Source organism: Saccostrea echinata, unplaced genomic scaffold, assembly GCF_033153115.1.
Source record: "Saccostrea echinata isolate AGI-Se365-2 ecotype Australia unplaced genomic scaffold, CSIRO_AGI_Sech_v1 ptg000016l, whole genome shotgun sequence".
In the NCBI taxonomy this organism is placed as follows: domain Eukaryota; kingdom Metazoa; phylum Mollusca; class Bivalvia; order Ostreida; family Ostreidae; genus Saccostrea; species Saccostrea echinata.
In genome coordinates this window covers 329,884-357,792 of record NW_026889765.1, presented here as the reverse complement: position 1 = coordinate 357,792, position 27,909 = coordinate 329,884, and the positions used below count along the sequence as shown (strand labels likewise).

Here is a 27,909-nt window from a genome sequence, read left to right as displayed (position 1 = left end):
AATCAATTCACCGTCTTTAAGAATGTCCCAAAGAGTTAATCTTGCAGGTTTTCATGCATATCATGAACTCTCATCGGGCATCGTTCAAGACAATATTACTTACGGTTGTAGATGTATTATGAAAGAGCTGTAAGGTCACACAGATACAAATTTTATTTTAAGTATAAAATGTGCATGAATAATTTTTGACGGATAAAATGATACAATCATACTTTTGATATCGTTTAAACCTTTAATTTTAAAATTTGAAAAAAAAACCCATGGAAGTCAGAAGATATCAAAAACTAATTATCCATTGATATAAGAGTGGCATTCCATAACTTTTACTTTTCATAAAATAACAGAAACCCTTGTAAATAAACTATATTCTGTTGTTTTAAGGTCAGTGTAGGTCAACGATGACAACCCATCTACTTTGTAACGGGAATGACTGTCTTCAAGAAGGGTATACCTACAACAGATACAGAATTAAATAAGTAAGAAACAAAACAAGAACCCCCCCCCCCCCCCAATAATATAAAACCTTTTAAAATGGAACAAACCTATATATATATATATATATATATATATATATATATATATATATATATGAGGGTTGTCCGTGGACAAGTTGTCTATATTGAAAAATAATTATCACTGCGTTCTAAAACTTTAACTACTTTTTATATATAAACATAGCAAATTTCAAATAAATATCTGCTCAAATAAACAAAATATGAGACTTTATGTTATGTGTGGTATCGCCTTAAGGCGTACGGATGATAACGTCAAAGTGTCTAAAGCAGCGTCACGTTTCCTCTTTGCTAAATAAAAATTGGATAAGCCCCACTTCAATCCGGGTGTATCATTGATGCACATACTTTATTTCCCCTTTATTCCTCCATAAGCAATCGAGGAACCAATCTCACACACAAATGGGACCTTTTAAGGTTTATTAGTAAGTTATGGACAGTTCTCTCACTATCATTCAACTACTTAGTAAATAAATCTTATATCGACGGTCTACAGTTACAGCGTCTTTTGATATTGCCAGTAGCTGTTTGTTCGTATGTATTGTTCTACCCGAGGACCCGATCAAAAAGTTTCCGCTTAGAAAACTCCCATTTCACTTGTATACTTAAGATCTAGTGATATTTTTTTTTTCTGTAGTCATTTAAAATTTCTTAAGGCGTCATTACTATATCGAAATCAAACTGAAATGCTCCCCGGTGCGCCGTAACGTCATCAAACGTCGCCATTTTTCGTGTGTTGCGTTTACCTCTTTCCCATTTCAAATGTTCGGGAAACTACCAAAAATTTAGCAAATGCCTTGATATTATACATAAGACGGAAAAATAGATAGTAGAATAAAAATAGGATAATTTTTACTCCAACCATATCTATTTAATACTTTTATTTCGAAATGATACTCGTGTATTCGCCAATGAAACCCTGGTTTTTTGATCGTGCGCCGTAGGACCATACCCTGTGCACAATTAAGCATAATAAAATTTTTATTTTTGCCTATATTTTATCAAAAAATCGAGATGCACTTAATTATGATGAATAAACATTTGCTGAAAATTTCAGCTTAGTGCGCCCATTATTTTTCAAGAAAAACGTTTGTCCACGATTTTACCGGACAACCCTCGTATATATATATATATATATATATATATTATATGTATATATATATAAACGACAAAAACGTCTCTCGAACCTTTTAGTGTTAACAATTTCTTGTTTATGTGTGAGCATTTTGTATCTTGCAACAGAGTTCTTGAAACGATAAATCGAAAGTCCATTGGCCATGATTCTGTAAAAAAAAAAGTCAAGTGAAACTTTTTTGCAAGTAATCAAGCAATAAATTATCAAACAAAGAATTGATCAGGTTGATGAAATGACATGAAAAATTATGACTACATCAGGATATGTTACTTACAAATTAGAGATTTCCAGTGTTATTGATAAACAGCAAAGTGTAAAATTAAATACTAGTATATGAATGAAAGAGAACTACCATCCACAACTAAAAATCACAATTCTATACCTGTACAACCTCCCTTGATAAAAAGGTACAGTCCCTGAAACGTTCTACTTTCCCACTTGAACGGTGAGCGAACGGTGAACGAACGCAGAGCGAACGGTGAGTGAACGATGTGTGAACGCTGAACGCAACTTGGTGAACGATGTGTGAACGGTGAACGGTGAGCGAACGCAGAACGCGAACGGAGCGCAAACGCGAACGCAAAGTGAACGGTGAACGAACGGTGAACGCAAGATGAACGATATATTCGGAATGCCTCTGATCTTTTCCTTGCATTGAAACTATTTTATTGTATTATAATGTCAGGTGCCAAAAAAAAAAAAAAAAATAAATAAATAAATAAGTAAACCAATAAATGAATGAATAAATAAGTAAATAAAATAAATTCTCCAAAATTGTCCTAAGAAAGACGATTCATGCACATTAAGTTTTTAATCACATGATTTTTAACGCATTAGAACATTGCAATTGTTGCCGAACGCTGAAGTATAAAAGATATTTTTTTAGTTGGAAAATAAAAATGTTTATTCTTATTTGATAACAAATCAGAGAAAACTTCTGACTTATAGAATGAATTAAGCGATTGTAACATCCATTCATATATGTATCTCCGTGTCAAGGCGATTTCATGTAAAGTAATAAAAAAAATTAATTACAAAGGTCAGTGGACGTTTTGCATTTATACGCTCGTATTTTAAATGTTTAATACAATAATATATTATGTGTCATTTCTATTTTTCATGATGATTTATTGAGCCGACTTCTACATGTATCTGTAGATGGCCGTGATTATACTAAGACAAGATAATACAAAGATACATATTCATATTATTTGTTATAAATTCAATTTTCAGAACTTGATATCTAAGTAATATGCTGTTATAATTTGTATCAAACAGACAAATGAGAGAGAGAGAGAGAGAGAGATATTCCGTTTCAGCCCCCCCCCCCTTTCCTTTTAGGCTTCACTAAATGTTTGCACCTATATCAAACAATAACTCTGATATTTTTTTCTAAATATATTAGACAGTGAAAGTAACTTTTTTTTTTTATCAACAAATCATATCCATCTGTTTGACAGTATTACTCGTTTTTATTTTCCTGCTTCAAGTTCACACGAAGTCCACGTGCTTGTCCTGTCAATCAAAATCATTCGACACTGTGCAGGTGTGAAAGTTTCGTCACATCGAAGACGAAGTGCGAGTATTTCCAACAAGTTATAACATTTATTTTTATCATTTATAGATTTGATACAAACATTTGAATAATTAGTGAATAAAATATATTGGGCATTAACACTTGAATTTGAAATATACTCTCTGCCAATTTCAAATACCACCGCCGACACGTGTACATTTTGAACTACTATTGTTTTGTGACTTTTTTAGATGCATGTTTGTTTTGAGACTGAAATTTTTGTTCTAAAAAAGACCCTAACTTTTTTTTAACAGGTTAATTAAAATTTTCTGGAAATACAGTACTGACTAAGTAACAGATTTAGGGGAAAAGGGGGGGGTATTAATTATATCGAATTGCAAACATATAAAGTTACGGTGAAGAAAGATTTTTTCTCTGTAACTATAGACTTTACATACATGTATTATAGTAGCGAATATTCTGTAGTGCATTACATTTTAAATAAATATTTCCTTTAAACACACTATCAATTTAATTCGCTCCAAAGATAATAAATTTACAGGATATCCGCAGTATGTATAACTCTCAGAACTAGTTCTATCATATTTTCTGTAGTAATTGAATAAAAAAAACGCGTTAGAAATAAATATTTTCGTAATTTTGCTGCGTAATTATTTGACTTGGATAATTATATCTCCATTAACGATTTGTCGTCTTTAACAAAACATCAAAATGTTGCAGTGCTTGAAGTATTTGCACATTGGCCTTAGTTAAATTTAATATTTCAGCATCGTTCTACATAGGTACAGGATGTGCTTATAACAACATTTTTTTTCCAGAGTAATTTAATAAATAACCTAATAGCTAAGTTAGAATAATAAAAATATATAGCTTAGATTTTTCCCCAATGAAATAATGATTCTTCAAACACGATATGTTAGTATTAAATTAAAAAATCTGTAACTCCTTACCTACAAAAAGGTAAGTCCTTTCACTTGGGAGTTCCGAATGGCAATGACAACTGAACGATAGGTGAACGCTGAACGCAAGGTGAACGCAAAGTGAACGGAACGAAGAGCGAACGCTGAACGCTTTGTGAACGGTGAACGCGAGCGCACGGTGAACGCAAAACTGTGAACGGAGAGCGAACGGTGAACGCACGGTGAACGAACGGTGAACGCACGGTGAACGAACGGTGAACGAACGGTGAGCGAACGGAAAAATGGGAAAGTAGAACGTTTCAGGGACTGTAAATAATTACATCTACTAGATATTGTTACAGTAAAACTTGTGTGATTTTGATAACAAATACTTTGTTTACTAGCAACATCACTGGACAAAGTTTTATGCTAAAACGGGTAAAAATTTTACTTGTAAAACTCCCAACATTGTTCATGGAATTAAATGTACTCTGTGCAAATTTATTTATAGTATGGAAACAAAGGTTTACTCTACAAAAGAATATCGGAGCACAGGTATGAAATAAATAAGGGGGCCATCAACATCTTCATAAACATTTCAATTCGTCTGATCACTCTATCCCTTTAATGGGGGTTAGAATTTCAGGAGAAATATACTGAAACACAAAAAAACATGACAAGCATTAAACTGCAAACATCTAAAAAAAATTGATAAAATTAAATACAGAAAAGGTGAAACTTAAATTTAAAAACATCCAAGATTTGATTTAAACATTGAATGTTATCTTAAAACCATAGAAGAAACAAATAACTGTAACCCAACTTTTTCCTTACGTCAATAAACAGTTAGGGCTTCATCACATATTGCATTCCAAAAAATCCTTACAAACAGAGATACATTGCCGGGTCCAGCAAATGCTCTACCAAGCCCTTTTCTTTATTCCTTACAAAAATATTAGCAACTGTAAAGGAGAAACTTCAGACATACTGTACTACAGCATATTCTAGAAGTGATGTAAATCAGATGTAGATTCTCAAAACCTCAAGAACTTTTAGAAAATTTAGAATCGCCAAATTTTTCAAAAGTCAGTAACATCAAAATTAAAACCTAGGCCTTTTGAAATGATAGGCAACTGCTTCTTCAATAAAAATGAAAGTCGGATATTTTCGTATTTTGTGATTGGTCAATCTCTTACTCTCTTAAAAATCACTCTGATTCCACATACGAGTACTCTGAAGTTGATATTAAATGGATGTTTGAGTTTCTCATTGACAACATTTATGTAGTCTTCCGAGACAAAATGTGATGGACATTAATTGTGCTCCTTCACATACTTTTGTATTCATATGAATCAGAATTTATTCAATGCTTTTTGTATTCATGGGAAACAGAATTTATTCAAAAACATCTACATGTCATTGAGAAGAAAGCACTTATTGTAGCCTTCAACTCGACATTTAGATACATCGACGACGTTTTATCAATTAACAAAAGCTACTTCCATTCATATGTCAACTCGATATATCCAAGTGAACCTGAAATAAAAGAGAGTCTGCCACATATATTTCATATTTGGATGTTTCACTGACTACAGACGATAAGGGCCAACTAACAGCTAAATTGTATGACATGCGAGATGACTCCAGATTTTCCATCGTTTATGTAGTATATGTAATATTCCGCTATAATCTGCATAGGGTGTTTATGTCTCCTAACATATTCGATACTCAAGAGCATGCTCAGAATACGATCAATTTTTAAACTAAGGCAGGCTACTGACAGCTAAGTTGATGTTACTGGATTTCAACAATCTCGTTTAAAGTATGCATTTCGTAAATTCTGTGGTCATTATAATAATTTTATTAACAAATAAAACCTGTCGTAGGTCATATTCATATTAATTGTTAAACCTTGTTTAAGTTGTTCTTATACTAAATTTGACTTCGGAATCTTCCGTCTACCGGATCAATACATAGGACTAACAGGGGATCAGGCACGTAGCCAGAATAGAAATGATATGTATGCAGAGAACGGTGAGGGCCCAGAAGCTCCGGTGTTTTACCAAATATTTCATTCATTTTCTTGAAATATAAAAAATATGCCATTTAGTTTTTGGTTAGGAAATAAAAGACATAGTAATATTTATTGATTTAACGAAAATTAATATTCCATGGAAACTTATTGTACATATAATTGAGGCTAAAAATTTAACCGATATATTAATTGGTATCGTATAATCATTCTTAACGTTTAAAAACGCGTATACAAAATTTTAATTATGAACCAAGAAAAAAATCGTATTGTAAATCATACTAGTAGATCATAGCATTCAACGATTAGGTTGAAATTTAATTTTTCAAAGATCTTTAAAAATATATATTGATGTATGATAGAACAATGACAAAATAATGAATGATTTATTTTGATTTGGCAGTTATAAAATAAAAGATTTCAAATTTTATCATACAACCATGATAATTTAAAATTCAAATCGACAGAGTATGACACAGAATAATTTGAAACAAGCATATTTGTTGGATGATACATGTACTGAGATTTTTTTCTCCGAATCTCTCTTTTTTCTTTTCTTTTTCTTTCTTTTTTCTGAAAATGATGTGTACGCACTTGCGTATTTGCGTATAGGCTGCTACGCGCCTGGGGATGCCTAATCCTCCTAGGCACATGATCCCACCACTAGAATTTCCAGAGGTCCGTGTTTGACTTCTTCACGGATTTGCATTGTTTATAGATTTTTTTTAAAAGATCGATCACTGTTCGTTTCTTCACATTTTGTTTATTCGACTATTTGAAGAAGTTAAAGCACGTGCATACTTAAGATTCTTTAGCTGCCTGCTTATCTGCAGAATACAAGCTAGTGTTTGTGATTATGGATGTTGTCCAGCACAGACACTTTAAGCCACCACGTATGTCTGAAGAAAATAATTCCGACCCAACCCGTCGGTTCCTTAAACTTGAATTTGCCAACAAAGGAACAGATGCTGTGAGGATTAGTAAGATTCGTATCCATAAAAAAGTTCAGTTTTGCATACCAACATATTTCAAGTTGAAGTTTTCAACCTGTATTTCATACAGATATTTCCAAACGGTTGCTTCCAAACTTTTGAATTATACACAAGCACAAACCTTACAGTTCTTAGATATTGAACATCTAAAACAAAATCCTCTTAAGTGCTCTTGCTCTTCCTCTTCTTTAAACAATGGCACCGACGGACAATTCATTACTTTTTATGTTAATGTAGTTGAAAATGACGACCTAAAAAGCAATCATTTTAAAATGCCCTGAATACAGGGAACCCCGATCTTTCAATTGGCGACAGAGCTTCATTTCTATTATGAGTTATATATGCCGAAGATTAGTGCCAAACATCTGGCGAAAATGAAGGGAAAGACCTGAACACTGTGTCAGAATAGATTGAGTGTTTTAGAAAGATATTAAAGAATTTGTTAGAAAGTTAAAAGGCAATATACTAACCATCTGCTTTCACTAAATTGGAGATGATAAAGAATTAGAAAGGCTGCATGAACAATGTGTTATGGTTCCAGCAGACAGAGTTTGTAACAATATCGTCTTTATTCGTAAGGCTCATTATTATAACTGTATTTTAGGACTTGTTATTAACTCTACATCTGAAAATCCAAATCATACTTACAGTTCACTTTTTTAGGATGAAATTCTACAAAATCACATTTCAGTCTTTATAATACTTTTTTACATTCAAAGAAGGTGAGTTCGATCTACCCTACCTACACTGATTCCTAAACTTTATAAAAATCCTTAAAAGCAAAGATACATTGCCAGCTCCAGCAAATGCTCTATCAAGCTTCTATCTTTCATTCTCACAAAAATATTAACTTCTCTTAAGGAGATAATTAAGAGGTAATGTGCTACAGAATACTCGAGAAATTGTGCAAATCAAATGTAGATTCTCAAAAACTACAAAGAACTTTAAGATTTCAAAATCACAGAATTTTTCAAACGGCAGTAACATCAAAAGGTGTGACTTTTCTACACTTTATAAAACCATTCCTCATAAGTTAAAACTATACGCTTTTTGATATCATAACAACTGTTTCTTCGATAAAATCGGAAATCGGAAATTTCATGTCATATGATTTGGTCATCAACAAAATTACTTTGTTAGAAATGACTCTGATTCCAAACGCAAGTACTCTGAAGTTGATATTAAAAGAATGCTGGAGCTCATTATTGAAAACATCTATGTAGACTATAGAAATCATGTCTTCCAAAAGCCTGCTAGAATTTCGATGGGCACTAATTGTGCCCCTTTATTTACCGATTTGTTTTTGTATTCCTTTGAAGCAGAATTCACAAAAAAAAAACCCTACATAAAATGAAGAAAACACTTGCTCTGGCCTTTAAATCGACATTCAGATACATCGACGACATTCTATCAATTAACAATAGCTACTTCCATTCAAATGTCGAACCCGATATATCCCAGTGAACTCAAAATCAAAGATCTCTCATAATCTACCACATCTGTTTCAGATGTGGATGTTTTACTGACTACAGACGGTAATGGCCAACTAATAACAACTAAATTGTATTACAAGCAAGATGGCAAGCTTTTCCATCGTCAACTTTCCTTATTTATGTAGTAATATTCCGCTAACACTTACATATGATGTTTATGTCTTGCAACTTTCTAAAATGTGTGCTCTGAGTAAGACCAGTTCTTAAACTGAAAGCAGGCTGCTGACCGATAAGTTGATGTTATATGCATTTCAACATCCTCACAATGTCAAGGTTTTGTGATTTCGGAACTCCACACAAACCCTTGACATAAGTCGTTATTTAAAAGTTGGGCTAGAAAACTACTATTTCATTTGTTCCTGGTCTAGGACTGGAACCAATCACAAAACAGTTTTTATTGTAGGTAAGTTATGTAAACAATTATGACTCGTCTTTAAAATGGAAAGTGTCAATATTTGTAGGATCCGATTTGTGACTAGTTATTCTGAAAGAAACACCGGGGATTATTTTTTGAAGATCGTCCTCCTTACAATCACAAAAGATATGCTCCGGAGTTAGGCAATTTGATAACGACGGATTCGAAAAAATATATTCTCACTGGTTAGTTATTATTACCCATTATGTCATGCGTAACCACAAGCCCAACTTTAAAATAACGACTTATGTCAAGGGTTTGTGTGGAGTTCCGAAATCACAAAACCTTGACATTGTGAGGATGGGATTTCAATAACTTCGTTAAAATTCAGCATTTTGTAAATTCTATGGTCGTTATATATTTAATGACCTTCTAAGTAAATATGACCTATTATCCCATGTTTACCCCATTATCCCGTGGATATGACTCATTGGATATTTTTTTCATAACCCACAGTTAAGTGCAGTTGTGACGTCACAATGGTTTTTGCGTTAGCGTGATGAAGTAAAATAAAGTGGAGTCATATATAAAACAATGTAAAACATTGGTTGTGAAGTATTAAACATGGAATAAAAAGAATCTCCCATGATTTGTAGTTGGATACGACTTTTATCCAACTCGTTGTGTGTTTTTATCCCCTTGCCAAGGCTCGGGGATAAAAAACACACAACTCGTTGGATAAGATTTATATTCCACTACAAATCATGGGAGATCCTATATTTATTTGGTGGTATTTTGACTGATATATTTCATAGCAATTGTTAGACTTTGTTTTTATGATAAATTTGACTTCGGAATTCTATCTATGTGATCAATACATAAGGCTCATGGCAGGTGTGAGAAATCGATATGGGATGCTTACTAGCATCACTGGAGTTTCCGGCTGTTCACAGATTTGTAGTTTCTGGTTGTTTTAGATGATCACTTTTCGTTATCATCACTTTTTATATGTTGTTGGCAGTTAAACGTTCTGAATTGTCGACGGATTTTTCTGTTATTTACCGATCATGACAAGGAGCACACGGCGGGTGTGACCGGTCGGCAGGGAATGCTCACTCATCCATGGCACCTGATCTTGCGTCTGTTTTTGGAGGTCCGTGTTTGCTCTGCTCCCGATTTGTATTGTTTTAATGGACTTTGAGCTTGAATGCTGTTTGTTATCTAAATGTTTCTTTGTAAAGCATGTAAGAATATGCAAACAGATGCTAAAATTCGTAATCATGCATAACTATAATAAATGTCAGTGACATCTACATAAAATAAAGAAAAATTTAAGGTACAGTACCTGTAACTCATATCGTCATCTTCTCCTCCCCAGTTAATGAACAAATTTGACCATCCATTCACCATTTCGAACTCCTTTCTTCTCCAAACAGAGACACCTCCAATTAATTTGTTATCTGGTAGTCTTTGAAACATAGGAAAAACATATGTTAAATGTAGCATAAAAATATTGTATAACGATTTTTAAAACCTATCTGGATTTATCTGTTTAATCTCTGTTTTGTGTGTCTCTTTAGTGTGAAGAATGATATCCGAGTAGGCCGCGCTAAAAGAAATCTATAGACAATTGAATGATTTCATATCAGAAACATAAAAGTTACAGTATACATGCATTTGGTGATATTTTAATTTCAGGATAATGTCTTGTGATAGTTTTTCACCATGTTATGTCAATCATGTTATAAATTATGTAATTAAAATGGAAGTTAATTTACTGGTACGGTGGTTGGCCTACATATTTCAAATAGTTTTAAAAGTAGCAATTTAATACGAAGCTTTGTTTAGTAAATCGCTATAAAAAAATGGCTTTATATACTCTAAGAATTTATAAGAGTTTTATCCCCCTTTTCGAAAGTAGGGGACATTAAAGAATGAAGGCGTGCAAGGCGCGGACGATCCCCCGCTCAGAAAGACTATTTTTCAATTCTAAAAGTTCATGAAAAGTTATATTTTTCGAAAATTATCTTGTCAATATAATCTTTTACACATTTGTTTCATATATTTTGTTGAATAAATTATTGACAAATAATTTATTTTTCACTAATGTTTTAAGGTATGTAAAAAAGAAAAAAAAAGTTTCACGCATGATTCGAACTCTCTCCAAATTTCATGGTTAGGTGTAAGACTGAACGCATTAACCACTACACAACGAAGTCTGTTTGTCTTGTTTGATGTCAGTGTGATTTAAATAAAAGAGTTTGTTGAAGCGTAATTTTTTTCAGAAATGTTCGATTTTCATACAAAATGGGTTCAGACTCCATTTTTTTGAAACATGAAATAGATTGTACATTTACTTTTCCGTCATATAAACGTTACTGAAGAATGGAGACTTGACCCATTCATATTCAAAATCATTTATTTATGGCTCTAATAAACCCATTTTCAACGAAATATACTTTACTGTTAACTTTAAAAACAAATTATCAATCAAAAAGTCATTCAATAAAATAACCATATCAAATGTGTTGAAGATGACATTACGGAAAACATTATTTTAAAAAAATATAAGTTTTCCGTGAACTTTGAAAATTGAGAAATACATGTATATTGTCCCAGAACGGGGGATTGTACTCGCCTTGTACGCCACCTTTCTTTCATTTCTCTGTCCGTCTGTCACAAAAACTTAAACCTTCGTCATAACTTTTGAATGAGAAAAGAAATGAATTTAATGCTTCACATGTACATTACCTGTGACAAGACCTTTCCAAAAAAAAAAAAAAAAAAAAAAAAAAAAAGGATTTTTTACCAAAAGACCTTGACGTTGAAGTTTGACCTACTTTTTAAAAATGTGAACATTGGTGATAACTTTTGAATGAGATAAGATAGGGCTTTCATATCTGACGTTGATTGCCTGTTACAAGGCAAATATATTATGGTTTCTGATCTTGTGACCTTGACCTTAAAATTACAACTCAGTCCTTTGCAATTTTTTTTAACATTGAAATAACTTTTGAATGATTTTACATGTACATTACATGTGACAACACCTTTCACTTTTGATTTCATGATCTTGACCTGAAAGTTTGACCTTATTCACATAATTTTTTTTCATTTATTTAACCGACAATTTTAGGTGTTTGTTTCTGGTCCTGTAATACTAAGTTCTACAAACGAAAGTGATCCGAATTTTTTTCTGATCCATGTAACATACGGTGGTATATTTTGAATCTTTATTTATGAAATTAACACAACTTGGCAAAAAAATATAGAATGAGATTAACATTAAGTACCTTGTTTATAAATTATTTTAATCTGCATTATGTTGAAGGACACATGCAACGTATTTTGAACTTTATTATCTTTTTCCCTGGAGTTGAAGAGTTCCAATACTTAGAGGAACTGTGTGCTACATTTTAATGTCTATATTTGATGTTGTACACTTCTTCTATTACTAGTTTGGATGAACAAAACATCTAGAATATATCTCTAGTAATTTTTCTGTATTTTTCTTTTAATTTTACAAGATTTTTTAACAATTGATATCTTTTTTAAATCCCTGGTATGGTGATTTTTTGGTCTACGAACATCTGATGGCACTATAATCTTAAATTAAGAATATATTGAAAAATTATCAGTTAATAAGTTACGTTGCATATGTCCTTAAAATGGAAACATGAAATGATGTTTTGATACTTGTCTTTCTTTCTTTAAAATATTTATGGTGAAATAGCTAATAATTGACGTTTAAAATTTCTTTCTTTTCAATACTTACAAATATAATTGTTGACTAAGCGTTAATTATGAAATGATAAACCTTTATTTGCCTAGCGCTACCATATAAAGCACAATGTTTTAAGCGCAAAGACCTTGACGAATTATCTTAGTCCATCTGGAGTAGTGTGGATACTTAAAAATACGCGAGGAATTTATTATCGCTGATATTTTCATGAAGAACCGCTGAAGAAAAAATTATGACTTGCTTTTGTTTCATAGCAAATGCATTGAGTGGGAAAATAAGCTCTATAGCAAGCACAGCGAGTGCTACGGATTTAAGTGTAGAGACAGAGGAAATTCAAAATGAAACCTGTACATGTGTAATACCTTTGGTAAAAAAAAAAAAAAAACAGAATTCTTCCGTGGACTCAAATTCGTGCGATAATGGTGAATAACAATACCGCAGTAATCGTAACAAGAGGCCCATGGGCCTCATCGCTCACCTGAGCTCATTGGCCGGGAGGAAGCAGAAATCAGTTCAGTAATAAACGGGGGGGGGGGCAAACTGTAATTTACACTACCTCAGGATCCTTCAATATCAATATTACTAAATCATGGCTTTGCTGTACTTGAACAGAAGGAATTCAAAGATTTTTTTCCAATGTTTTCCGTCGTCAAAGTGACTTATTCTGTAGAACGCTTGCTCCGTGATCGGAAGGTCGTGGGTTCAAGCCCTGGCTGCGACTGACCTAAGTCGATAAAAAATAGGTGGCAACTGTTCCCTCGTCAAGCGCTTGGCTCTTTGAAGTGAAGGTTGCAGGTCCTTCGGATGACCCTGTGTCACAGCAGGTGTAGGCATGATAAAGAACCCTCACTGCTCAATGGCCCTGGGTGCCAAGTAAAGGTCTAAATTTGAAGCTCTTAACCCGTATATGGTGAAGTCTCTATATGAGTGAAAAATTCTCGAACGGGATATAAAACAACATACAATCAATCAACCCTATATTTTCCTATGTAAAACTCTGATCTCTCTGCCTACCCACCCTAAAATTGAACAAATTTGAATCTACACTACCTGAAGATATCTATAATAGTTTGACTAATCATGGATTTTGTGTTCTTGAGCAGGAGATTTTTTCAAGACGATTCCTTTATTTTCTTATGCAAAACTTAGGTATATCAGGGTTATTTTCCCTCCTTATATCAATCGGATTTAAATCTGGTATCATTTCTAAAATACGTTCTTTGGCGTTAGGATTTTTTTTTATGTTTGTAGTTGCTAGTATCTTTTTGATAGTCTAACGGTACGTTAAAATCTTCCCCGATTATAATACAGTCATTCCTAATTGCTTCTATCTTGCGGTGTATTAAAGTATAAAAGTTTGGATTATCCTCATTCGGACCGTATAAATTAAGCAACGAAGGTTAAATTTTTATTGAAACATTTTAAATCTAAAATAATGAAATTCCCATCTGTGCCAATAATTTTTTTTTTTACATATTTCAAATTCAAAGGAGTTTTTAAATAACTTTGCATCTCCTCTGCTACTGCTTGAACTAAACACCTTTTTAAATCCCCATTTAGTTTTCCAAATAGTTTGTGTTTCTGTTTCTGTGTGTATCTATCAAGAAAGTAATATCAAATTTATCTCGAAACCATTTGAAAATATCTCTACGTTTAATGTTATTTGAAGCAAGTCCCCGATAATTATGGCAACCAATTATTAAATCATTCATATAATATAGTAACAAAAAGAAGATGAAGAGATTGTTAGTTATTTCTGCAGTCAATTTGATACATGTAGTTGTTTGTATATACATGTACATGTCAGGCCCGTAGGAAGCAATTTCACTTTGAGGGGGCACAACCATACATTTTCAGTTGGGAGGGCACTATGAACTACCAAAATTCCTTGACAAGCAAATTCTATTAATTCTAGTAGCAAATAACTCAAAAGTCGTCGATTGATACGAAATTACTCAAAAGACACGATTAACTGACTTAAACTCTTCAATGAAAGAAAAAGTGAGCAAGCTCACATACCCCACGCTTCCCCCCAAACTTGACAATGCAACACATAATGAATGACATGGTGCAGTTAAAATACACAGTATAATTCAAAAAGGGGTAATATTTGCAAAAAATCCTCACATCAAAAATTCTTGCATAAAAGGACATTCAAATCTTTTAAAATTATTTAAGGCAAAGTACTAATTTGAGGTGTGTGTGTGCGTTGTTTTTTTTTTGGGGGGGGGGTTGTGGGAGGGGGGAGGGAGAAATTTTTGTGTACTTCTATCCAAGATTTTTTGTAGGCGTGTGTTGAATCATTAATATTTTGATCTCAACATCAATAGGGGTCTATTAAGGTCATAAAATATTTCACATAAAATTACTTCACCAAAGCTGATTCCAGTGTATTTTCTTCTTACGTGGCTGGAAAGTTTCTTCAATCATAGCCAAAACTATTAGGACAAAAATAATGGAATCATTATTTTCTGGCAATATACACAGCTACATGTACACATTGTTTCTAAATATCTGCGAAAGGTTGATGAAACTTTTTTCCTGCGGTTTAGGAGGAGTTGCGCTGACAAATTGTTCATCTTATATTCAAGATATGGCCAAAATTTAAGGTATTCCATTCCTAATAGCCTCAGTTTCAATGAATTTGAATACATAACAGATGTGTACGGGTGGAATACTCAGTATATTTAGACGTAATTCCCATTTATTTCTATTAGTATGTAAGAATGGAACGTGTCCTAATTTATGACCTTGACCTTTGTTGAAGAGTTATCTCCCTCTTTTTTAAGTAATATAAATCAATTTTTAAAAATCTATACGGTAAAAAAAAAATGTTTTCAATTGTCATTCTATTTCTAATGATTTAATGCATCTTTCCACCACAGTATTTATTGATATTCTTATTATTTGAATTTTTATTTTAAAAAAATTGCTTGTCTCCATAGACTTCAATGCAATTTCTGTTAATTAATTACTGCTTAGTTAATTACATTTTTGAAACTTTCTCTTGGTAAATCCTTTTCTACTGTAAAATGCTTTGAATTAATATCAGAGTATTATGTACATGATGGATTTTTAAGAATAGAGAATTAGGTCCTATTAGAGATGGAAAACCTTAAGATGAAAAGTGCAAAAATTCCCAGAAAATAAAGGAATCGGAATTTCCTGGCAATATGCACAACTACACCTTATGTCCTCAATATCTGCAAAGTTTGATGAAATTCTGTGCAGCGGTTTAAAAGAGTTGCGCTTACAAAAAAAACCGGACTGACGGACTGACTGACGGAGGTACGGGTCAAAAAGATTATACCCCCGGAACTTGTTGCGTGGGGTGTAATTATGCAAAATAAGGCAAATGCAGGATGTTTCCATAAAAGTTTGTGCATTAACATTCATACATGCACAATGTATATCATTTTTTGAATTAAGAAAATAAACCCTTTACAGTAGGACACATTATAAATTATTTCTATGATTTGATATAAAAAATTATTTTTAGATTATTTTAATAGTCCATGATTACAAATGCATATAATATATTATTATTATTATTATTATTTTATTTATGAGTTTGTACAAGCCAGACGTCATAACTTTTTCATTTCACATGCTGTATACTATCATTTACGAAAGCCGGATAGGCTCATTTTTGACAAGATAAAACAAGAGGCCCATGGGCCATAACGCTCACCTGAATAACTTTGGCCCTGCTGTTCTTCACCAGATGATCTTTTTGTAATACCTATTGTGGCCCCGCTCTACCCACGGGGATCATGATTTTAACAATTTAAAATCTACACTACCGTAGGATGTTTCCATATAAGTTTCAGCTTTACTGGCCAAGAGGTTCTTGAGGAGAAAATTTTTGAAGATTTTTCCTATATATTTCAATGTAAAACTTGGATTCCCTATTGTGGCCTCGCCCTACACCCAGGGGTCAAGATTTGAATTCTTTAGAATTTATGCTGCCCCAGGATGCTTCTACAAAAGTCTTAGCTTTTCTGACCAAGTGGTTCTTGAGAAGAAGATTTTTTTTTCTATATATTTCAATATAAAAATTGGATTTCCTATTGTGGCCGCGCCCTGCCCCCAGGGGTCATGATTTTAACAATTCAGAATCTACACTACCCAAGGATGCTTCCACATAAGTTTCAGCTTTTCTGGCCCAATGGTTCTTGAGAAGAAGATTTTTAAAGATTTTTTCTATATATTTCAATGTAAAACTTGGATTCCCTATTGTGGCCCCGCCCTTCCCCCGGGGTCATGATTTTAACAATTTAGAATTTACACTACCCCAGCATGCTTCCACATAAGTTTCAGTTTGTCTGGGTAAGTGGTTCTTTAGAAGAAGATTTTTAAAGATTTTTTTCTATGTATTTCAATGTAAAACTTGGATTCCCTATTGTGGCCCCGCCCTACACCCAGGGGTCATGATTTTAACAATTCAAAATCTACACTACCCCAGGATGCTTCAACATAAGTTTCAGCTTTTCTGGCCCAATGGTTCTTGAGAAGAAGATTTTTAAAGATTTTTTTCTATATATTTCAATGTAAAACTTGGATTCCCCATTGTGGCCCCGCCCTTCCCCCGGGGGTTATGATTTTTACAATTTAGAATGTACACTACCCCAGCATGCTTCCACATAAGTTTCAGCTTTTCTGGCCCAGTGGTTCTTTAGAAGAAGATTTTTTAATGACCCCACCCTATTTTTGCCTTTTCTTGATTATCTCCCCTTGTAAGGGGGTTTGGCCCTTTATTTTAACAATTTAAACTTCCCTTCACTCAAGAATGCTTTGTACCAAATTTGGTTAAAATTGGCCCAGTGGTTCTTGAGAAGAAGTTGAAAATGTGAAAAGTTTACAGACGGACGGACGGACGACGGACAACGGGTGATCAGAAAAGCTCACTTGAGCTTTCAGCTCAGGTGAGCTAAAAAAGTAACTCGTTATAACGAGATAGTTATCTCGTTATACACTGTAACGAGTTAGTACCTCGTTACAAGGAAATAATTATCTCGTTATAACGAGTTAGTTATCTCGTTATAACGAGTAAGTATCTCGTTATAACGAGTTAGTTATCTCATCATAAGTTACTTATCTCGGTATAATGAGATAGTTTTCTCGTTATTTCGAGATTTAATAGCAATAAAGGAATAAAAATGGCTTTAGTTTTTAATGCCATTGAATTTTTAGCTAGGAATTATAAGTCAAATTTAACTTGAACAAAATTGATAAATGGTTGAAAATTTAATTTGTTCTGGGGTTTACTTATGATTAAATCTTGAACTATCTCGCTGTCAGTAACCATATTTTGATAGGTATAGCAACTCTAAGGCGAACACATTTACACATTAATTCGTGAACGCCTCCTCAAATTGTTGAATTAGGACGCGATGTTTTTCTTAAAATAATATTGCCAAATATACTTGCTTTAAACTTTGGCAATTTATTTTTGACAACTATTTCTGATGAATGACACTATTTCGACATGTTTTGGACGACTTATATACACTTTCATATATCAATTTCGCTAGAATTAAATATCAGAGACAATATAAAACTATCAGTGCATCATATCGCAGGCGTTTATGCAACAAATAATATATACGATTACAGTGTGATACATGTTATTTTTGAGATTCAGAAATGTTTTGAAGAAGGGGGATGTTGAGACATCAGCAGTTAGATCATAGGCGTAGTGATGGGGGGGGGGGGGGTAATGTCTCCACCACCACTTTTGAGAAGGGGACGGTCAAGAGTATATTTGTGCCCCTTCCTCCAGATTTTCTTTACCTGAGTAAATATCTCCCGAAAATAATGGTGAATACTCGTAGTTGGAATATCAAATCTCTTTTTTTTCTTTTTGCATGTAAAATATTTTACTTGGTGTACACCCCCCTCCCTCTTGAACTTTGTGACTAAGCTTATGCAGATTGCCCATGATGAGGAGGAATGATGAAGTAAAAATGAGATTTCATTCTTCTAAATAATAAGACGTTAGATCTGATCTGCTGATATTGACGTTTTGTCTAATATTCTGTCATGATTCACTGTTTATATTTTTTTTTTGGGGGGGGGGGGGGCTGCGGAGATTCACGTAAAGTTTACCTATTTGAGATTCACGTCTATTTGGCGATTCCTATGTTTACCACATGGTGACAAAACATCAAACCAGAGTTTACAAAACAAAGAAAGGTTACAGAATTTACAAAGCCAGTTCACTTTTATAATCTTTTTACTTAGGATTAATCAGCGAATAGGCCTAATACTACATGTATATTATTAATACAACATTGAAGAAATGTCGTTAATTATTTTCCTCATCACAATATTTATTATGTATTTTTTGCAAGCATATAATTTTTATTTCAAAAAGAGATTGATTTGGGGGGGGGGGGATAAATAGAGGATATTCAATGTTCTGTAGTTGATATGGAATTTATTTCACGAGTGGGACAGGATTTTTTTTATATTTTCATGAGTGCGAAGCACGAGTGAAAATATCAAATATCCTATCTCACGATACAATACACATTTCTAGGCATAATTTATGCTTGAAATACACCTTCATTAATGCGCATCATATTGAAAACTTTAGATATTAAACTTTCATTCTATACCCAAAAAGGATCACAAACATGTCAACTGTTTTTACTATTGTCAAAGTGAGGCATGTGAATTTCCTACATGCACTACATTTCAGCCTGCTGACCTTCACCTTTTTATTATGGCTTCCGTAGAATAAAGAGTCCCAAGAGTTTTTTCATTCTACCACATTGATAATAACGCAAAAAATACATATTGTCCTTGAGATTTCATACCAAATTGGTAAATTAAAATGTTTCTTTCTTTTAATAAACAAAAGAAATATATAAATTATTAAGTGATAAGTACAGTATTAGTTCTTGAAATTCATCATATTTATTATTGAGGGGAAGGAGGAATCGACAATAAAAACAACGTGAATTTAGTTTTTTGTCAGCCATTGAATTTTAATTTTGATCTTGCCCCTTTAAGACGATAAAATTGAACTGGTATTCCTTGTTAACAGACAAATAATTATCAAAATATGGACGTTAAAGCCTAACAAATGGTATCATATCGACATTATTAATTCGGAATATATAAAATAATGGGATTATTTCTATGCATTTTTTATTGCAACAAATATTACGCAAAAATCATCATAATTTTAACAAAGTCAAGAAAGCTTGAACAGGGCAGTTAAATCAGCCAGAGTACATGTATATCATTTTTTCTGATCTTGTACAAGTTGACAATATTTTGACGTTATATACATTCCATTTGAAGATGACACTAATTCTATTTAGCAATTTTAAGGTATAACACAACATGAGGCGGTCATAAGTTTCCGTATATTTGTCTTCGGTCTTTTCAATAAACAATACCAATCAAAGGCATAACACAAAAAAACTAGTACGCTGTTCAATAAAAATCTTTATCACGCACAATTCAAACAAATCTGATCGACTCGCTTCTGTATATTTCCTATTAATAATGGTCTATTCTTTACTTCGATATATCAACTCTTTAGATCAATTTTTTATCTCGTTATAACAAGATAACTAACTCGTTATAGCGAGATAACTTACTCGTTATAACGAGATAATTATCTTGTTATAACGAGATAACTAATTCGTTATAACGAGATATTAACTCGTTATAACGAGATAACTAACTCGTCATAACGAGATAACTAACTCGTTATAACAAGATAACTAACTCGTTATAACGAGATATTAACTCGTTATAACGAGATACTAACGTTATTACGAGATACTAACATGTTCTTACGAGAAAATTATCTCGTTATAACGAGTTAAATATTTTTTGCCTTGTCAAAAATGAGCCTATCGGCTTTCGTACTCATTTAGTAAATCAAAAGAAAAAAAATTCAAAAAAAAAGGATCGTCGGGGATTTGAACCCGGCAACTCTCACATGCTAAGCGATAGTCATACCCCTAGACCACGGTTTATCCTTTACTAAACAGTTCTAATAGATGTAATAAGAATATAAAGTCCGCCAACAACCTGTATTATACATAATAACTCGCCATATGCTCCTGTGCTAAAAATAGTGCCAACTTTTAATACAATAAATGATAATAATAAAAAAAAACGGGGCGGGACACTCTGAGAGGGGCGAGAGAGGCCATAGGGAGTTATGGTATAAAACATTGCAAGAGCTCAAAGGATTCTGGAGATGTCGCGCGGAAACGAAAGTGTTAAAACAGACAGAATTTATGAATTTATGACCTTGACATTTTGAAATCTCAAAATCAATAGGGTTCTTCTTCAGGCCATAGGAGTTGCGATGCAAAATTCCATTGCGAAAGCTTAAAGGGTTCTTGAGATATCGCTCGGAAACGAAAGTGTTACAGACAGACAGAAATACAGCTAGACGGACGGACGGACGGACAGACCAAAATTATTATCCCCCACTTTCAGTGAAAGCGGGGGACAACAACCGGAATAAAGTACAGTAGTCATGTTTTTTTCTCGTAAATTATTATATCATTCGTGCACACAAAATAAGGTGGAATAAATGTAAATATTGTTTTGGGCACAATTACATATCAATTAAATTAGAAGCATTCAAAATATCAAATAATCACTCAAATTAATGGTCTATTATATATCTGAAAATAATAATTTCCATAGCAATCAGTTGCTTCCTTGCGATGGATTTAACTAACATCTAAACTGCGCGCAAATCGCGCAATGGTAAGACTTCATATTGTAAAAATTAGGGATGTCAACGAATATTCGAACATTCGAATATTCATTCGATGAGTTGATATTCGAATATGAATTTAAGATTCGAATATTCGGTGTTTTTCAGATTTCATAAAAAGAATTACTGTGATTAATATTTTTTTTTATTAGAAAAGTGCTGGAATTCTTCCTGTTAAATTTACTAGCGATCAATTTCGATCTGTACTTTCTAATCCTAAAGATCTACTAAATTATTTTGTTTTGAGTAGGGTGTTAAAAAATTATACAATAATGCTTAATGTGTAATACAAAACGTACTTTCATAGTTTTTATTAGTTAAAAAACCTTCTTAGAATGTCTAAAAAAAAAAAGTGAAGAGTATACTTATCAAAACAAATTTAATTGATCATTGAATGAATGTCCGATAGAATTAATCTGTAATTAATATTGTAAAGGGCCTAATTTCAGAATAAATGTGTAAATTACTTGATTATCTCGGGTTATACATAATCCTGAATTTTATATTCATTATCGGGAAATTAGTTAATTACCTAGGACAATTGTCTATGGAAATATTTGTTTATATTTTAAAAACATTGTATCAAAGATTATAATTATATCTCTTATTAGGCAGATAATTGTAATTCATTACACGTATTGAAATCAGTATACGACTATCTTGCCTTTGGTAAGACGACTGGCTCCTCAGTTGGAACTACTTTAAATGCACATGTTTCATTTGCTAAAATTATACTTTTCTACATTTAAATCAATTATTTATTTCAAACATTGACAAATATCAAATGGAATTCCTTATTGTACAACTACAAAATTCTTCATACATTTTTACTTCCAATATAAGATTACCTACGATAAACTTTTCATGAGAGTAGGATATGCATATTTAAAATAAACCAGAATTTATTTATTTTATCGAATATTCGAATATATTCGAATACTTTCATTGAATATTCGAATATGGATTATGGACAAAATTGACATCCCTAGTAAAAATAAACACTCTCTTTTAGCTTAAAATGACAAATTATTTCCCTTATCTGGTGGTTTGAAAAGGAAATATTAACAAGTCATATTTCACGCTTAAATTATGCCCTACCTCCTTATGATATCCAATCTGAACAGTGCTGCGCATCCATATATATCAAAGCTAATGATATTATCAGTAAGCTGATGAAAGGGTTGAGAGATACTAATGAAGCAGATCTTGCATTATTTAACAAGCAATAAAAAAACCCTCAACACTACATAAATTATGTTTAAAAAACCTGTAACTGAATTTGTCTATTGCCCTTGAAAGATGCATAGGACTCTGTGTACATCCATATAAAATTCTATCGTTTTCTGGAATAAGATCAACGTCGTGAAATACAAAGCAAGTATGGTTTCGTTTTATTGCTTGGATATATCCAATATTGTACAGCTTCCCTTTGTTGAATCCTTTCTCGTCAGCCTACAATTTTACAGATATGAATAAAATGTATATACATGTATCATGGCTTTACTGTTATCTGGTAACATAAATATTTAGAAGTATTGACTTCTTCGAGGTACGTTGTCTCGGGAAGGAGGAGTGCCCCTGGCCTCCACCCATTTCCCCTGCTTTGTTGTTACATGTACTTCTATTTTAATAAGAAAATTTTCAATGTCAGGCCTGTAGCCTGCCCTCCAACTAATTCTTCTCTTTTTTGCTGCAGTATTTAGTAAAACCTCCAACATTAATGTTATACTATTGAAAAAAAATGATTTTTTTAAGTTGTAACCAATACACGCCCTCCCCCAACGATCACGGAATTTTGAGTTTACTTTTATTGTTTATATATTTTTTTCAGATATGTTTCAATTACATTTTTAACCCTCCTCTCTCCTAAAAAATCAAGAAATCAAAATCATAATTAATTTCTAAACGATTAACGATTTAAGGTTTTTTGGATCCTTCCATTTATTGTATCGTTAATACTCATTGTCATTTTCAATAAATTTCAATTCACACAAATATTGTGTTGTGCTATTTAATCCAGGAAAAACAGCAGTAGAAATATTTGGAACAGAATAATATCTGAACAACATGTATTGCATAAAAACGACTACGTGACCAATGCTTCTTTTTCTTTTTTTATCATGTTTTACCTGATGCAGTACATACACCGAATACTCGATCTGCTGACGATACAGCATTGGATGTAGGTTGTTCAACAAAATTCTCAGATGGTATTCCCTATTTCGAAATGGAATTATTATGGCAACTTTTTGACTGGGAAAACATGAATAAGCGGGCTTGTAATGTCCTCCATTTTGTAGCCAGTGGAATTGATGAACCATGTCCTTATATGTTGTATAGGTAACATTTGGTGTAATTCTACCGACTGAAAAATGTTATAATCAAAATACCCTAAATAAGCTTCATTGTTTGATTTATTTCTGAATGGTATTCTATATAGTTCTTCATAAGGGAAACAGTTCATGATATATTTATGATATACATGATTGTACTCTATATATTAAATATGTAAAAAAAAAAAAAAAGAAACTTACCAACGAACGTAGAATGCTTCGCACAATATATAGCTAAGTCATACGAATAATCAGAAATTAAATATAATAAAGTGCAGGTTGTTGCAATGAAAAGACAAATTTTTCTTCCATCTAACATATCAATTAATTTTTTTCTTATGACGATTTTTTCCCGTACACAACCCATGTTGCTGATCACATAATTATGGTACTTTGTCCATTTATAAATCCAATATTGGTGATCTATTCCAAAAATTTCATGTGGAAAGGCTAACCACCTGAAAATGCAAGAAGAACACTAAATACTGAGTGGATGGAACTTCAATAAACTTTTTTTTTTTTTAAATTTGATTACAATTATACAATTCAAAAGAGTTAACTTTCTTTACTCATATATATATATATATATATATATATATATATATATATATATATATATATATATATATATATATATATATATATATACAAATACGTTAAAATGAAACATTTGTTAAACATACCCGGTTTTTGGCCTCAGAATCAAGTACAACAATGTTAGATATCCGTTCGGCGGCAGTAAATAAAGATATTTTAAGAAAAAAAAAACCGGGTTGATATAGCCAAGGGTGACTCCTGGAAGGCAGGTTCATCGTTATAAAATGGATATAAAAATTGATGTTCATATAGCCAAGGGTGTTTTAACATAGAACGACCCGAGTTTTTGCACAAAATCTTAATATTCAATAACGTCTTCTGAATTTTAGGAATTATGCTTGAAAAATCTGACAATTTTTCTCTCAAACTTACATAGACTTCATGCTTATTAGAAAAAGTTTGGTGATAAACATGATTTAATTCTCTTTAAAAATGAATTAAAAATTGCATAATCGATACTTTGCAAATATTTAGAAAAACTGCATATTATATAATCTACAAAAACTTCATGATAACATGTACGTTATATATATATCTTTTTTTTCAAATATGGATCTTTTTTGGAGCACACTAAACTATGTTAAGCGATATTTTATATAGAAGAAATTATGCAAGAATATGGTGCCGTGTTTCCTACAACTATAAAATTGCGCTTAAGGTCAGCCGAGACGTTCCTCAATAATATATAATTTAATTTTGTTTGTATTCTTGCCTCTGATTGGTTAATATCCAAAAAGGAACACTAATTATTTCTGTATAACCTGGTTTGGTATGGGGACACACCCCCCTGACAACCAGCTGAATTATCTGTATCCATACAATCCTCTCATTTCAGTCCTCGAGATTCATGGAAAATTCCAGATTTAATAAACGTACCTTTAACTTCAAACGATAATTCGCTCTTACCACATCTAAAATGGCTGCTAGGCCCATGTATCAGTTTTTACCTCCCCTTGCTTCCCATCACTTCCGTTACTTCCGTTACTAAGGTTGTATTATTGAGCGGCAAATTTGAACTATTAAAAAGCAACGAAATTTTACACCCATAGTTATTTCATGATTTTAAAATTAAATTATAAGGAATGACTCTAATTCTTGGCCAAATTATTCGAGTATAACCTGGTTTGGGTCAGTTTACGCTGTTTTATAATCCGCTTCGCGGATTATAAAGCGTAAACTGACCCAAACCAGGTTATACTCGAATAATTTGGCCAAGAATTAGAGTCATTCCTAAAATAATTTATCTTAAGAACCTTAAGGGATCAATTTTTTATATTGTATTATAAATCTTTTTGCCATAACAAGGATTCATTTGTAAAATAAATGTGAATAATTTAATTTTGTTTGTATTCTAGCCTCTGATTGGTTAATATCCAAAAAGGAACACAAATTATTTCTGTATAACCTGGTTTGGTATGGGGACACACCCCCCTGACAACCAGCTGAATCGTCTGTATCCATGCAATCCTCTCATTTCCAGTCCTCGGGATTCATGGAAAATTCCAGATTTAATAAATGTACCTTTAACTTCAAACAGTAACTCGGATCTTACCACATGTAAACAAAAAACATGGCTGCTAGGACTATGTATCAGTTTTTACCTCCCCTCGCTTCCCATCACTTCCGTTACTAGGGTTGTATTATTGAGCGGCAAATTTGAACTAATAAAAAGCAACGAAATTTTACACCCACAGTTGTTTAATGATTTTAGAATTAAATTATAAGGAATGTCTCTAATTCTTGGCCAAATTATTCGAGGATAACCTAGTTTGGGTCAGTTTACGCTGTTTTATAATCCGCTTCGCGGATTATAAAGCGTAAACTGACCCAAACCAGGTTATCCTCGAATAATTTGGCCAAGAATTAGAGTCATTCCTAAAAAATCTAAATAAATATAGGGATTATAACGGTTTACAACCAGGTTAACAGGAGAAGAAAATAAAAACATATAACGGGGATCAGAAAAAAAAAACTTGAATCCTAACATGCACTTGGGTGTTAAGGTCCATGCTTTATGGACCTTGAATTTTATGTAAATTCTTTATGCGCTGACTTAATTTCATGTGAGAAATGAGTAAGCTGTTTTAAATACGAACAAACATTTTCGTTTTAAGACTGATAAAAAGAATCTAAGTGGGGCCATTTTCTTTCCTGTTGCCATGGTACATATAGAATGTAACGGCAAACCTTGGCTTTATTTCCTATCATTTGTTTGAGAAACATTTCTTTTCAATTGGTAATGCATAACGACTATAAAATTCAAGAAAACTCACTGTTTGCTTAAGTCTGAGTAAGAATTATGATGCATTTATAGGACCTGGTGTAAATCAATGCTGAATTAAAATTATAGACGCTTGAAGAGAAGAAGCACTCTAAAGGCGTGCGTTTTGTTCAACATTTTATCAGTGATTCTATGAGAAAACCAGGCAGAACTATAAAATATCAATTTTTGAGGTATTCACAAATGTCGTTATTTTATTAAATATTGAGAATATACACATCAATAATAAAAACCATGTTATAAAAAAGTTGATGGCTTGTTCTATTTATAGAAACAGGACTGTCATTTAAAACAGGTAAAAATAGTACCTGAAAGTGCAAAAAATGAGTGAATTTCATTAAACTTCAATGTAGCATTTGGACCACAAACAATTGTTTTTACATTAATTACTGGTTAACTGTGAAAATTTAACATTGTAGAATATGAATTTGTGATTAAATAATATACGTTTCCATAGCAACCTATCAGAAATGTCACAGTTGAAAGAACTACGTTTTCTGGTTAAATGGCGCCAAATGTAACCTTAATTTAAACAGGGTTTGGACCCTTAAATTTTTTCAAATAAAAATTACTTAGAAAGTTCAATGTGTATATATTTCCTTTGTAATGGGGATTTTTTAGATTTTGACAAAAACTATTGTTTTGATATAATAGTTAAAAAGTGTTAAATTATCTGAGAAATTTGAAAATATTTTAGTGTAAGCATAATAAACAAAAGACAATTGCTACTTATTAACTAGCTATTATTTTTTTTTTAAAGATGTTAAACTATTAATATAAACAATTTTTGAAAACAACATCAAACTGTAAAATACGAGGGGTTATCAAAAAGTTCGTGGACTAGCGTCATAAAATTAAAACCGCTTTAGGTACATCAATGAATTTTTACACATTTAGTTAGCATCATCTTTTCTATCTATAGAATAAACCATAAATCATAATTTTTATTTTTTAATAAATTGTTAGTGTTTTTGTAAGCAAAGGTATGTCCAGGCGGCGCAACCTCTAATATGACGTTTATTTCTATCTGAGTGTAACTGAGAAAAACTCTTTAGATATGAGTATTTGTCATCATAAAAATCTCGTTAATTCAGGCATGTGGTACGACACATTTGTTCAGTAAAATTTGCAATTTTTACCCCATTCTATAATTTCTATGAAATTTTATCGTAAATTTTATATGGAGTGTCCAAACAATTATGGGCTTGAAAATAACGTCAAAAAGGGTGAGGGGTTTCTTTTTCAA

General features: G+C 32.3%; 1 protein-coding gene across 1 annotated transcript; it reads right to left on the bottom strand.

Annotated features, from left to right (window-relative positions):
• Positions 1-236: 236 nt before the first annotated feature.
• Positions 237-24,237, bottom strand: LOC133188780 (beta-1,4-N-acetylgalactosaminyltransferase bre-4-like). The gene is made up of 6 exons (XM_061324265.1): positions 23,987-24,237; positions 23,582-23,817; positions 22,720-22,904; positions 10,301-10,423; positions 1,700-1,795; positions 237-451 (listed from the first exon to the last, which is right to left on the bottom strand). Exons 1-6 carry the CDS (start codon positions 24,150-24,152, stop codon positions 331-333), a joined length of 927 nt encoding a protein of 308 aa, XP_061180249.1. The 5' UTR covers positions 24,153-24,237; the 3' UTR covers positions 237-330.
• Between the last annotated feature and the right edge of the window lie 3,672 nt (positions 24,238-27,909).